This window comes from Hippocampus bargibanti, linkage group LG01 (assembly GCF_051943395.1).
Source record: "Hippocampus bargibanti isolate YZ-2025 linkage group LG01, ASM5194339v1, whole genome shotgun sequence".
NCBI lineage: Eukaryota > Metazoa > Chordata > Actinopteri > Syngnathiformes > Syngnathidae > Hippocampus > Hippocampus bargibanti.
Genome location: NC_142734.1, coordinates 18,553,863 through 18,567,919, shown reverse-complemented (window position 1 = coordinate 18,567,919; position 14,057 = coordinate 18,553,863). Strand labels below are relative to the sequence as shown.

The following is a 14,057-nucleotide window of genomic DNA, read 5'->3' as shown; positions in this document are numbered from 1 at the left end:
ATATTTTCCGGTGTGTGTGTGTGTATATATATATATATATATATATATATATATATATATATATATATATATATATATATATATATATATATATATATATATATATATATATATATATATATATACAGTGAGACCTCAACTTACAAACACCTCAACTTACAAACTTTGTGTCTTACAAACGTCAAATTTCGGAAAATTAAACCTTATAATAAGCACTATTTATACACTAATACACACCCACCACGGCTGGCGGAGTGATCTTCCGCGGAAGCACACGACCGAACAGCACCAGAGGTTAAGTTACCAACAGTCCTTATGGAAGGTGACTCTCCTTCCATAAGCCATCAACGACCATCAAAAAGGTAAATACAACTTTATTTTACAGCACAGTTTATTACTTTAATTACAGTCGTCATGTAATGCGCCTCTCTTTCCAAACAGCAATTCCCTTTGACCTTCGACCTCCAACGCCATTCCATCAAGCCATAAATGACCATCACAAATGTAAATAAAGTGACTTTATGATACAATGCAGTGTATTTCTTTCATTACAATACAATAGCACATTTATTATACATAGAATAAGGTATGTTGTGTGTAGTTTTAAGGCTTATTTAGTTGAAAAGTATATTTTATGGAAACCCGGGAACGGATTATTCCCATTTTAATGGTTTCCTATGGGAGATACACACTTTTCGCCTTACACACTCTGTCTGGGAACAAATTAAGTTCGTAAGTTGAGGTCTCACTGTATATACAAAATACCCAAAACATGCAGTATGATATTTTTATTCAAATGCAAAACACCAATAAAAATGACTTAAAGTGTCCAAAATCTGCAAAAAAATTGAGCTGCGAATTGGGCATTTTCAGAAAGTGCCGCCCCCAGTTCGTGACGTCACGCCGAGACATCTTGCATTGCTTGTGAATCAAAACAATGACTTCAGATTCGGAGAATATGCTTTCTTATTACACATCCAGTTATGAATATGATTCAAATAGTTCTGAAGAGGAAAGCATACGTGTTTGCAATCGATTAAAGAATTATATGTGCCATTTTGAGGCAACATTGGCGGAAAATCTCTCACCCAAAAAAAGACGCACAAAATGGCAACATCCTGTTGCCACCTCCGTTTACACAGGCTGATAAATTCCTTATATGGTGCTTGGACGCCCTCTTCTGGCCTTATGGCGGCTTTTGGGTGCAACACGAGGTCCCCAGGCCAAACAAGTCCAGCAAATATATATATTCCGTAGCGCTTATTCCTATTATTAGGGTCGCGGGGGGGGGGGGGGGGGGGGGGCGCTGGAGCCTATCCCAGCTGTCCTCGGGCACGAGGCGGGGGACACCCTGGTTCCCTGGTCCCCATAAAAAATAATTTTCTACTTTCTAATTTTGTAAGCCTTACACCTACACAAACTATACCTACTTTTATGTCTAATAAATGTGCCATGGTATTACAATTAAAGAAATAAACTGTATAGTATAATAAAGTCTGTAACTGCAGCTGATGCATTTGTTTATGACCGCTGTCCCGTAGTTGATCAGCAGATGGCTGTGTTTTATTTTCTTAACATTGCGTTGGGCTGTTGTGACTTCCGGTAGAGATTTACTTCCTGCTCTATGGTATTTAAGTTTCATTTTACTAAGAAGAAGACGGCGAGGATCGACAAGTTTTATCGCTGCGCTGTGTAGCAAGGAAAAGAACAAAGACCAAATACTTCTATTTCGGACAGAAAGCGGGCAAAGTGTTTTACGATGATGGTGGTGGTGGTGGTGGTAGTGCTGGTGATGACGTTGGTGTAAAATCACATTAAAGAATAACCATCTGTACGGAGTCCTTTGTTCGAAATGGAGTTATAAAGTCGTTTTATTTACCTTTGTGATGGTGGTTGATGGCTTGATGGAATGGAGTGGCCGGTTTCCTCAGCATTAAACACTTGATGAAGAACGTAATCGTTCACCATCTTGAGGAATGATCACTTGTAGGTGCTTTCTCTGTGATAATTTTATCTAATTCCTCATCAATTGTGTTCTGTTTAGCTGGGTTGAAAGCTTTTTGCATCAAGTGTACAGATTGTTTGTGGAGCCTGATTGATGGGATATTTTAACCTTGAAGTCTACACTATGCCTTTGAACAACGTTGAAACTCTCTCACTGTCGTCTGCCTGTCTCTTTAATGTTTAAACCACCTCCCTTCACTGCTGCGTTCTTGACCAATCACGTGGCTTTAACCGACGACTGGGGGCGGGGAATAGAGGACCAAAACAAGCCGGCTACCATTTTCTTTTAGGAGAATGGGCTTGTTCGCGAACGAAACATCACTCACTGTGGCAGCTCTGTGTGTATCCCGAAAAATAGTTCGTATGCCAAGGTAAAATGTTCATAAATTTAACGTTTGTAAACCGAAAATTTCGTAAGCCAAAGGTTTCCTAAAACAAGGTATCACTGTATAGTATAATAAAGTATAATACAGTAAAGTCTCGTTATATCGATATTCAAGGGAGTCCGAAAAAATATCGATATAACCGGGACTATCGATATATCCGACCCTGTTTGCATGTAATTTTCTCCGAGCGTGCATAGAAATAGTATCGATATAACCGGGACTATCGATATATCCGATATCGATATAACGAGACTTTACTGTATAATATAATGTGTACTGTACTGTACTATACTATACTGTACTGTACTTTAATAAATATAATATAATATAATATAATTAATATAATATAATATAATAGGGCGGCCCGGTAGTCGAGTGGCTAGCACACCGGCTTCACAGGGCAGAGGTCGCCGGCTCCTGTCCCAGTCCGGCCTCCCTGTGTGGAGTGTGCATGTTCTACCCGGACCCGCGTGGGTCTTCTCTGGGTCCTCCGGTTTCCTCCCACACTCCAAAAACATGCATGGCAGGCAGATTGACCACTTCAAATTGTCCCTAGGTGTTAGTGTGAGAGTGACTGTTGTATGTCTTTGTGTGCCCTGCGATTGGCTGGCAACCAATTCAGGGTGTCCCCCGTCTCGTGCCCGAAGACAACTGAGATAGGCTCCAGCACCCCCCACGACCCTAATGAGGGTTAAGCGGTACGGAGAATGGATGGATATAATATAATATAATATAATATAATATAATATAATATAATATAATATAATATAATATAATATAATATAATTCAGACATCTGCAGGTACATGCTCCATGAACATGTGCAATGTGGCAAACTAACCTGGAACTTGTCCGGGTCAGCCCCCCCTGCCTGAGCAACAAAGATCCCGGCCCCCGCGTCAAGGTCCATGGGGTCCGGAGAACGCTCAAAGTCCCTCAACAGCGGCACTGCCTCACAGTCCCGATAGAAGGTCACCTCCTCCTCAAAGATGGACAGCGAGAAACGGGTCCATTTGTCCACCAGGCTCGGCACGTCGAAGCTCGCGGCCATGAACGACTCCTCCGAATCAGGCTCGGTATAGAAAAACTGCACACTCTGGCGACCGTCTTTCACGGCGCTGAGCTTAACGGCCACATACATAAGCCTCTGGGGCCCATCGGTGATGGAGAAGAGAACAGAGGCGTCTGGTGTGGAGGGCTTGATGTGAAAGAGGAGGGAGAAGTGGCGGTAGAACGGGCTGGGCACGTGGGCCAGAGCCGGCTGGCCCGACACGGCGGCAGAGGTGAAGATGTAGGCCGGGATCCCGCCTGGACCGATGACTCGACCGATCTCATCGGGTGGCGGATCGCCAATGAGCTGGAGCAGAGACAAACTGCTTTGCTCTGCAGGTAAAGAGAAGACAGGCTGTTAGAATCGAACCAACAACTTTGAGACTGTGAGGCAGATACATGAACCACTCTTCCACCACCATAGGTGAAAAAAATCATCGGCATACGCTCATTTCTATCCTGTATACAACAGCATTAAAATGTTGTCTTGCTTCATTCTCATTTGCGACCGTTTTTTTGTTGTTTTTTTTTTTTTTTTTGGGGGGGGGGCATTCTTGACTACACAAACATGAAACAAACAGCAATACATTTGTTTTCGTAAACGACTAGCCCAGATTACTGGAAAAATGCTGATATTACTGTTCACATAGACCAAAATTATCTCAAGGGCTGCAAGTCATCACAGGGAGGAAGGTCTTAGGCCATGCAGGTGCTTCCATTGCTGAGGGGGAAGAGCTTATCTGGAAGATTCATTAGAGAAACTGTAAAACATGGTGTGCTTTAAATAGGTCAAGGAGGTCAATCCACTCACTTCAGAAAACAAACCGGGGGCAAACTTGCCATCACATTTTCCAAAGTGAAGAGTGAAGTCAATATTTGCAGAGTGCCGTAATGGAGCACAAACAAGCGTTCATTCAGAAAATGTCTTCACACTCTCATCACATCTTTCGTGCAAGCAATTTTCCAACTGGAATTGTAACAGGGCATGCGACGGGGTGGTCTCCCGCAGCTGTTGTTCTGAAATGATCTGAATGACTGAACGTTTGAGTACCACTTGAACAGCTTGCATTTAAGAGTGCTCACAGTTTAAGATCGAAGCACATCTGGACGTGATCCAGGCCAATGGTTGCCTCTGAACATCAGCGCGTCTGTGGGATATTGTGCAACACAAGACCACTTGAAGCACAGTTACACGTTTTGTCATGGTTTGCAATCCCTCCAGCCTTTTTTCAAAGGGCAACTCACTCACTGTTACTTACACTGGTTACTGTAACTGGGCTTGAAAGGGAAACTATAAAGCACAATGGCAGCAGACATGGACAAGTGAGCCTATATGAGAAAACCTGCCGGTATATTCCAGCCACAGCAGATATATTGCCGGAGCCCACGCATATACAGTAAGGATATAAAATTATGAGACATTTGAACAGATTTCTTTGAAAGTTCAGCTTGGCATGCACATTCAGTCGACACACCTCCAGCTTCTGAGAGAAGGGCTCGACTTTTCATTATATAATGTATGGAATAAAAGACAGGAGGTAGTTTTTTTGTTTTTTTGTACTGAGTTCTTATTTTTTAAGGAGTTTCTGAACTTTTAGTTAAGTACTCGGTGAAAGGACTTTTTTTCACCTGGTGCCACTGATGGCAGTCATTAAGATTGAACAGTCCTCATATTCCAGGTGGAAGCTAGTATGACATGCACAAATGGTAAACCCTCAGCCTTTGTACAACCGGATGCTCCCTGCTGGCTCAATTCCGCGAAACAACAACTTTGTGTATATTTCCCAGCAAACAATGTGACCTCATGTTCCTCTGGATTACATGAAGACCAGATTTCAGTAATTCAGCGCCTCTGGAACAACTGGCAGCAGAGCACGGCGATGGATGGGTGGGCAGATGGAGGCGGAGGAAGGAAATGCTTGTCAGATGTGCATGGGAAAGCAGACCGCAGGGGACCAGAAATGCTCGGGACCCAATAGGGCTGACGGTGGAACTAATGCATTTCAGCAGGGGAAAGGCAAAGGAAATGAACTCCCCAAAAGGTTTTAGTGTCCACCCACACACAACAGCTACTGTATCTTATCAGCTTGATCCCAAATTTTGATAAGTGGCCAAAGAACCAAATACATTACCAATACATGAACATTGAACGTTCTGTTAGACAGGCTGACCCACAGGAACCTCCCTCCAGGGAGCAAACCAAGTGGATTTGGCAGACCTGGGGGGAATTATCTATCAAGATGAAGCAGCCGTGACATCCGTCAGATGTTCATGTTTGAAGAACTTGAGGGCAAATTAAAATAGACTGATGGAGGATCAGGGAGTTGAGATGTGCAAGATTTTAACATATTTTGTCTTTTTTTTTACTTCAAGCATTGCTGGTTGGATGCCTGCAAAATATCCAAATGGTCTCCATGATTGAAAAGGCCCAAAATGTAATTTCAAATTGAGCTCCTGCATATTGTTGGAAATTTGCACACTGTGCAAAAAGGGTGATTTTGGCATAAATATTCCTTTCATACTCTCACTGACTGCTTTTATTCTTCTTTAATTCCGACAAGACGAGTCATAGTGTAGGCAAGTGCCCGTGATCTTTTCACCTCTCACAGGCCATTTAGGAGGCCCGTCTCATCCCAATCACAAAGATCTTTTGTTATAAGCCATGACGTTGTCATCGTCCCTCCCACACAGAGGATGCATTTTCCCACCCACAAATGCCGTCATAAATGCCACCCGCTGCCACCCCTCCTGTCACAGATGGTCCAATTGTTCCTCTTTTTGGTGGCAGACTATGTCGAAACCCCACTTGTCTAGAAAGACCCACACAACATTCCAAAATGGAGTAACAGTGGATAACTCGCTCCTTGGGTGACAATCGAAACGGAGAAATGTGAAAATATCAATGGTGAGCTTCCAAGAGGCTCCAAAAAGTCAAAGCCTTCACTTGTGATTCAGTTGTTGATTAGGCAAACAAGAAAACTCAGTCAATGCAGTTCTGATGGAAATATGTGCAGAATATGTTCTCAAAATGAACATCTTAATTGAAATCAATGGGCTTAAAAGTACATCTTTTGAGATGCAAACGTGTAAAGTGGGCTTCTGCAGAGAACGTGCAACAGTGACAACCGCATGCAGCTGGGAGGCTTTTACGAAACAACTCAAGGTTCATTCAATGACTCACCAAAGGTTTGAGCTATTGGGCGTTCTAGATGATCTGAAAACGCATCATAAGTGTAGCCATGGAAAAAATGTCATGTCAGACTTTATCTCAGAGGTTTGACTTTCTTCTCAGAATCTTGACTTTAATCTCAAAATTCTGACTTCAAAAATGAGGCTTCTCACTTTAACGTCTGAATTCTGAGATAAAAGTTAGAAGTCTGCCATCTTTATTTTATTTTCTTCGTTGACCCTAATCCTCTTCCATACATTTTGAACCCATCAAATCCATGGTAGCATTTTAATGACTCTCTCTGTCATGACATTTATTTTCCACATGATGGTGTAGTGGAACAAATGAGGCCTCATGATGCATTGGCCAAAAAGCAAACGATTTTGGATGGAAACCTTCATTTGTTTATGCTGCCTCATTTTGCAATCACTCCATAATGGCCTGCTCAGGTAAACCATAGTTACAATGTAGCCCACTACAAAAATGAGTTTGACACCCCTGGGTTAGCATAACCGCTGCACAGTTCAGAGGTGCCAGTTTCAATTCGAGCCTTCCTGTGTGGCGCTTGCATGCTCTCAACATGCCCGCGTGAGATTTCTCCGCCTACTTTAGCTTCCTCTCATATTCCGAAATTATGCACGGCAGGCTGATGGAATCCTCTAAATTGCGATTGTGAGTGAAAATTGTTGTTCGTCTGTGTGTCTTGCTAATGGCTGACAACCAGTTTGAGGTATACTGCAAAAAAAGTTCTTATAATATTTTAGACAACAAGAAGTTGGGCAAAAGTTGTATTGAAACACTTAAGAAAATGAGCAAAATTAATGGTCAATCTAAATTAACCAGCAAAAGTTATGACACATTGTAGGTTCATCCTGAAACTTCCCTCAAAAGTGAAATAATGAAATATGGACTTCAGTTTATACTCAGTAAAAATCAGTCTGCAGCAATGGTGTAAAAGTGTGAGCAAAGAAAGAATTGTCACGAGGAAGATCGATGTTAAGGTGGCGTGGTGACTCACGACAATGACAAGGTGCAACTAAATTGAACATCATCAAAGCAGCTAAAAACTTGCTAAAAAGCAACAAAGTGTACCCAAGCATGCGCAGCAAAACAACACAGCGCATTGGATGCGGTTTAAGGTTACCTTCAGAGTAACTAACAGTCACACACGCAGGGCGCCCGGGCTCCTGCGTGCTGACGGGTAGGAGACCACACTTGACTGGAAGGTCCTCACTGTCCAAAGATGCCCAGCAGCTGTCCTGCACTTGGTGGCAAAAACTGCGGCAGGGCAGATGCAGGAGTGGCTTGGAGAGTGAGGGGCACCTGGGCACCAGAAGGAGGCATAGAAACCACTCCATGCGCGGGTGGCAGCCCGCTCGGGTCACCTTGGCCCACTCCCGCAATGCCGCGCCCACTTGCTCCACAGACGTGTGGTTGAAAAAATTCGGTAATGTGAAGAACTCTTGGTATCGACTGGAGCACATGTGCCATTTAGACGGCACGGGGAAACAAAGTGGATCGAAGCCAGTATCGAGAGTCCCATTTTTCATACTGGTGAGGTTACTTGGAAGGATGACAGACTCTATACTAGATCCAAGATCTTGCCTGAACCCTGACCCAGATCCAGATGTATCATTTTCCCAAATTCCAGATCCTTCCACCTCCTTCCCCACCCCGAAGCCATCAATTATACCCGTTACGTTGGGCTCAGCGCTGTCGACCGTGGGGGAACTTTGAGCGTTCCCGGGGCTGGCGGTCACATCCCATGCCTTGACCAAGTTCCGGATTCCAGTTGCCACTTTGATGATTTCTTCTCCAACCCCCAACAAACCCTCATCCTCCACATTCAGGCTCTCGGCGCCATCCGTTGTTCCTGTGGCACTTGTTGGGGACAGTGTGGTGGGTTGTGGGTCAGAGCGCCAGAACCAGGCCTCCAAGCCTCCAACGCAAAGAGCCAAGAGCAGGAACCGCAACATGGTGCTCGCCGCCACACCAATCCGAAGTCAGAGTGTGGTGTGCTGATACCTGCACCGTATAAGTCAAGTTGGTCCAGAACAAAGATGCAAAAAAAAGTGTTTCAGCTTGAAGATCTTCCCACTGGAAGAGCACACCCCCCTGATAAAAAAAAGCACTAAACATGGAAAGAGGGGGACGCAAGTAAGAGGTGGGCTATGACCATGGTCACTCATATCTCTCCCGGCGCTCCTTAAACTCCTCCTCTTCATATCACTCTGCTCTTCAGCTTCATGAAGCGATATCAGTTTAACTTTGCACACATTCAAAATCAACCTCAATGAATGTTGACCAATCATAACACAACTGGACGAAGCAATTTGTGCAGGCATTGCAAATGAATGCTGAAGATGTGAAGCCAGATAGAAATGATGCGGAATGAAATAAACTGCTAAAATGTAGAATGCGAGGACTGCATTTAAAATGCATTCGAGTTTGGTGAATGGGAATCATTTTAAAGAGGTCCAGAATCCGCAGACCAATTTGAAGGTGCATGCAACAATTTCAATCGGTCCAAAATGTGGAACTTTAAGAGGTAAATAATATATGATACACTATCATTTATCAGAATCAGAAAGACTTTAATCGTCCCACAATGGGGAAATTTGCAGTCCACAGGCGCAATTTGAAAGGGGGACGTGGGTGAAAGGATAAAAAAAACGAGATATTCTAAGCATAAAAAATGTCAGAAGACTGAGGTGTATACTATAACTGTGAAAAAATGTTTCCTAAAAAACTGTACATTGTGCAAGTATTGATACATGTAGCTGTATTGCATCAACATAAGGTGGCTGTGCTATTTACAGCACAAGAATCCAGTTTTTTTTCATTCACATGTGATTATTAAGATATTTACATTTCAGAATATTATTTTGAAGTATTTGAATTTGGCATACTAGTTGACATTAACTCATTCACTGCCAGACATGTGCAAAAATGTGTCCACTCCAGTGCCAGAGTTTTTGTCATTGTCACTTGAATTACAGGACCCACAGAATATTGTGTTTTAAGACTTCATAAACATTCAATATAGCCTAAGAAACCTTATACTTTCTTCTTTCATCAGGAAAAAAAAGTTAATTCCTAAATTGGAGTTATGAGCTTTAAAGGACAACCGACGTCTCCGGACAAGTTGTGTCCATAATTTGTAAAAGGCTTCAAATGACTTCTACTGAGCGTATTTTACAAATATTCCACCGCATATAGCTATATTTTACGTTTTAAGACTCGCGCTGAATATTCAGGAAGTCTTGTTTTTGAGTTGGTAACGAGTCCGTACGTGACGTCATGAAAGGACCGCCCTTTGACCGTAACAAAGACACATTGTAGCAGTCCTTCCATCACGTCAAAGTATTTTGCTGTACTTGTTTGGTCTGGGGACCTGGTGTTGCACCCAAAAGCCGCCAGAAGGCCAGAAGAGGGCGTCCAAGCACCATATAAGGAATTTATCAGCCTGTGGAAGCGGAGGTGGCCACTGGAGGTCGCCATTTTGTGCCTCTTTTTTTTTTTGGTTGAGAGATTTTCCCCCAATGTTGCCTCAAAATGGCACATATAATTCTTTAATCGATTGCAAACATGTATGCTTTCCAGTTCAGAACTATTTGAATCATATTCATAACTGGATGTGGAACAAGAAAGAATATTCTCCGAATCTGAAGCCATTGTTTTGATTCACTAGCAATGCAAGATATCTTGGCGTGACTTCACGAACTGGGGGCGGGACTTTCTAAAAATGCCCAATTTGCAGCTCAATTTTTTGCAGATTTTGGACACTTTAAGTCATTTTTATTGCTGTTTTGCATTTGACTAAAAATATCATACTGCGTGTTTTGGGTATTTTAGATGCTATAACGTTGTCCTGGTGTCGGTTAAAAAAACTAAAAAGTGACGTCGGTTGTCCTTTAAATGAGGGCGGCTGTCCAAAATGCAATGCAACACATACATATTGGTTTATATAGTGCTGTTAGAACAGCTGAAGCTGGTGCAAAGCGCTAACATGGAAACAAAGGGAAATGCTGCCCCATTGTGGAAAAAACATTGCCAGAGGCCATGGCCAGCACTTTATCGGTATCCAAGCATGAAAAAACAAAACTGGAACTAATTCGGGAATGGCGCTCTACATCATATTTTAAATTCCTGAATACATTTGTGAATGGCAATGAATGAGTTAAATAATGTGGTGGTCAGCACAAAATACTGTCTGCTAACAGATCCTTGAAATGTGAGACGGTTATGGTGAAAATGATGAAATTCAGGGATTCGTGGAAATAATTATTGTTCTCGAGATGCTTGAAATGTGTTGGAATTGGAAAATGTGGATTTTTGTCACTGAATGTTTTGTACATTTGAATGGATTTTTGTTGAATGAAAATCAGGAATTCTGGGAAAAGCAGCTATTTATGAAATTTGGAACATATGTATGTCCTGAAAATTTCCAAAATTTGGGATGGGATGATCAGCTAAGAAATGAAAAAGGAGCGCAATGTCATAAAAGAAGTCGAATAAATAACAAAAATTATGTTTTTTGTGTCAAAAAACAAATATGAGGGAGTGAGAGGTGATGAAATATGAGAAAGTGAAGCTGCAACAGGAAGGGATAGTGATGAGTGTGTGTGTGTGCGCGTGTGCATTTTATGTATGTGTGCACGCACGACATGGATGGGGTTGGGGATGGGAACAAGGGGTGGGAGTCGGATGGGATGTTCTCATCATCCACTCCCTCACAAGCTCGTTACCTCATTGCAGAAAATCCCCGGAGTGGTTTCCATTTCTAGGTTCTCACAGTGGGCCGTTGAGGGAAGGATGCAAAGAGGGAACCCCCTCACTCCACCCACCCACACACAGCCCCCCGAGTGCCCCCATCTGCCAAGTTAGGACATCCAGCTGTTCAAAATTCCGGCCCTCATATCTCCCACGCCACATCATATTCTGAGACATTTTGCTCATCTGTGCGTTGTAAAACCGATTGATGAATTAGCATGAGCGTCTGCAGCTCTGTGACCTGCATAAAGTTCCAAAGCCACCCGGGCTGCTCATTCCAATGACTCACTTGCATACACAGCCACATAAGGTGAATTCCAGCAGAGTTTCACATCCTGCAGCTGCACATTCAACTCCAGAGGGAATATAAATTCAGTGCTGATTTAAGATGTGTGTTTGAATCTTTTCATGGCCACGCGCATCACCAAAGCGCTCAGAAGTGCTCTAACCCAATGGAAATACCGGAAATGAATGCCATAAAGTTCTGCCTATCTTTATTTAAAAAAAATACGATTTTAAGATGCATTTAAAATAAGGAAAACAAAGCTCTTGAATATTCTGCTTCACATCAACCTTTAGTGATAGCACAATAAAATAGAAGATCAAGAATAAAGCAGTTTTGTCCATCATGATTAATTCACTGTAATTTCTGGTTAATTCACTGTAAGTTATGGCGTTGCACCTCCGCCACATGAGGGCAGTATAATACAGACAGTCATAACTCCTCACTAACATATACTAATACTGTACCGCATATAGCTGTTTTTAGCAGATACTGTGGATGCCAGAAAGTATTGTTGTATTATCCATGTCCAGATGTTGCTCCACCGTTTGTGTTCAAACGTGTGTTGCTTACCCCATCTATGACGTTTTGTGTTTTTCTTCCTTGGAATTCTGTTTGATTCATGGTTTCCCTACAGTAAACTTCAACTGGGAGTGGGGTTTGAGCCTGTTTTTGGAAACGTTCACTAATTGTGGCTTTCAAATTTGCTGCTTGGTATGAAATGATTCTGCAAAACCTTTCAAATTCGATTCCATGTCAAATTCGTGTATTTATTTTACACGATTAGTTTTATTTGTTTTAATAAGTTTTATTTCATGGTTTAATAAACCTGATTCCATGTATAATTTTAAAGAAATAGGCTAACTGGCAACTTGTATCTTAAAGGACAACCGACATCACTTTTTTGTTTCCTAACTGACACCAGAAAAACGTTTTATAGAAGTGGCCCGTTTCAGAAGGTCCCGCCCCCTTGTTCGTGGTATCACCCCAAGACGTCTTGCCTTGCTGGAGAATCAAAGCAATGGCTTCAGATTCGGAGAATATGCTTTCTTGTAACTCATCCAGTTATGAATATGATTCAAATAGTTCTGAAGAGGAAAGCATACATGTTTGCAATCGATTAAAGAATTTATTCCGTGCCATTTTGAGGTATCTGTGGGCGGGAAATGTCGCACCAAAAAGAGGCAGAAGATGGCGAATTAATCAGCCCGTGGAACGGGCTGATTCATTCCTTACACGGAGCTTTGTCGCCATCTTCTGCCTCTTTTTGGTGCTACATGAAGTTTTCAGACCAAACAAAGTACAGCAAAATGCATTGACGTGATGGAAGGACTGTTACAATGTGTCCTCTTTTCGGTCAGGGGCGTTCCTTCAGTGACGTAACGTGAGGACTCGTCACTAACTCAAAAACAAGACTTCCGGAATATTCCGCGCAAGTCTTAAAATGTAAAATATAGCGATATGCGGTTGAATCTTTGTAAAATGCGCTCAGTAGAAGTCATTTGAAGCGATTTTACAAATTATGGACACAACTTGTCCGGAGACGTCGGTTGTCCTTTAAAACAAACTATGTTGCTGTACTGCATTAAACCTTCTTCACGAGGTCTTGCTTCGCTTCCAAAAATCTCATCTAGCTAGAAACACCACTAAAAACATTCCGAAAGACGAGAATGGATACATTTACCTATTAGAAACTGACTGAGAACCATCTGCAATTTTTATGTTCATGCCTAAGACTAACTTACTGTGGCAAAACTGCATGTGTATCACTGCACTTATAAGTGCCTTGCATGTCTTGCACGCTGGGTCCGAGAGGACATTAATTTCATCTGTGCTGTATGTCATGCATATTAGCATATTTGACAATAAAGCTGACTTTGACTTTGACTTTGACTTTGCACCCAGCCAGTCCCAAATATGGCGCTGCCATAAATGCCTCCTAAATGACAAATTGCAGGCAGATCAAATAAAATAATATCTTCCAGCCTGTGCTTTGCCCTTGAGCCAGCCATGTTTTCAGTGGATTTGAGTTTATGTGTGTTGGGTGTGTTACAAACACACAATAGTCACCAGAAAAGCGTTCCGAGCTCTGGAGAAATACTGTTGCGATGGTGATTGGTTGAGGTTTGGGGCCGGGGTTAAAATTTCGAGATTCCCCTGCCGGTAATTTAGCACAGATGACTGCTCTTCTCGCGTCAGCCTTTTCTTCTTTTCTGACTACATTGAGTCACAAATGTTAGAACGCATGTCCTACTAAACAAATCCCAAGATTTTAGGATGTAAAGGGTTTCATTTTTGCAGATTGCCAGATAACCAGGCCATTACCACGACAGCAGTATAACTCGTTGGCCAACAGGCGCCGGCAGTACGTCTAAATATTCAATTCAAATCGA

General features: G+C 42.4%; 1 protein-coding gene across 2 annotated transcripts in view; it reads right to left on the bottom strand.

Moving 5' to 3' along the window:
- Window positions 1-14,057, bottom strand: part of LOC148903405 (collagen alpha-1(XVIII) chain-like) — a 38,685-nt gene that overhangs the window by 16,243 nt on the left and 8,385 nt on the right. The window contains exons 1-2 of one of the 2 annotated variants that reach the window (XM_089002010.1): window positions 7,753-8,708; window positions 3,231-3,772 (exon numbers count right to left, since the gene is read on the bottom strand). In XM_089002010.1, the coding sequence (XP_088858136.1) occupies window positions 3,231-3,772; window positions 7,753-8,584 (1,374 nt within the window). In that variant the 5' untranslated portion in view covers window positions 8,585-8,708. Of the gene's footprint in view, window positions 1-3,230; window positions 3,773-7,752; window positions 8,709-14,057 lie in introns of those variants that run through there. The other variant, XM_089002017.1, reaches the window with a different exon arrangement.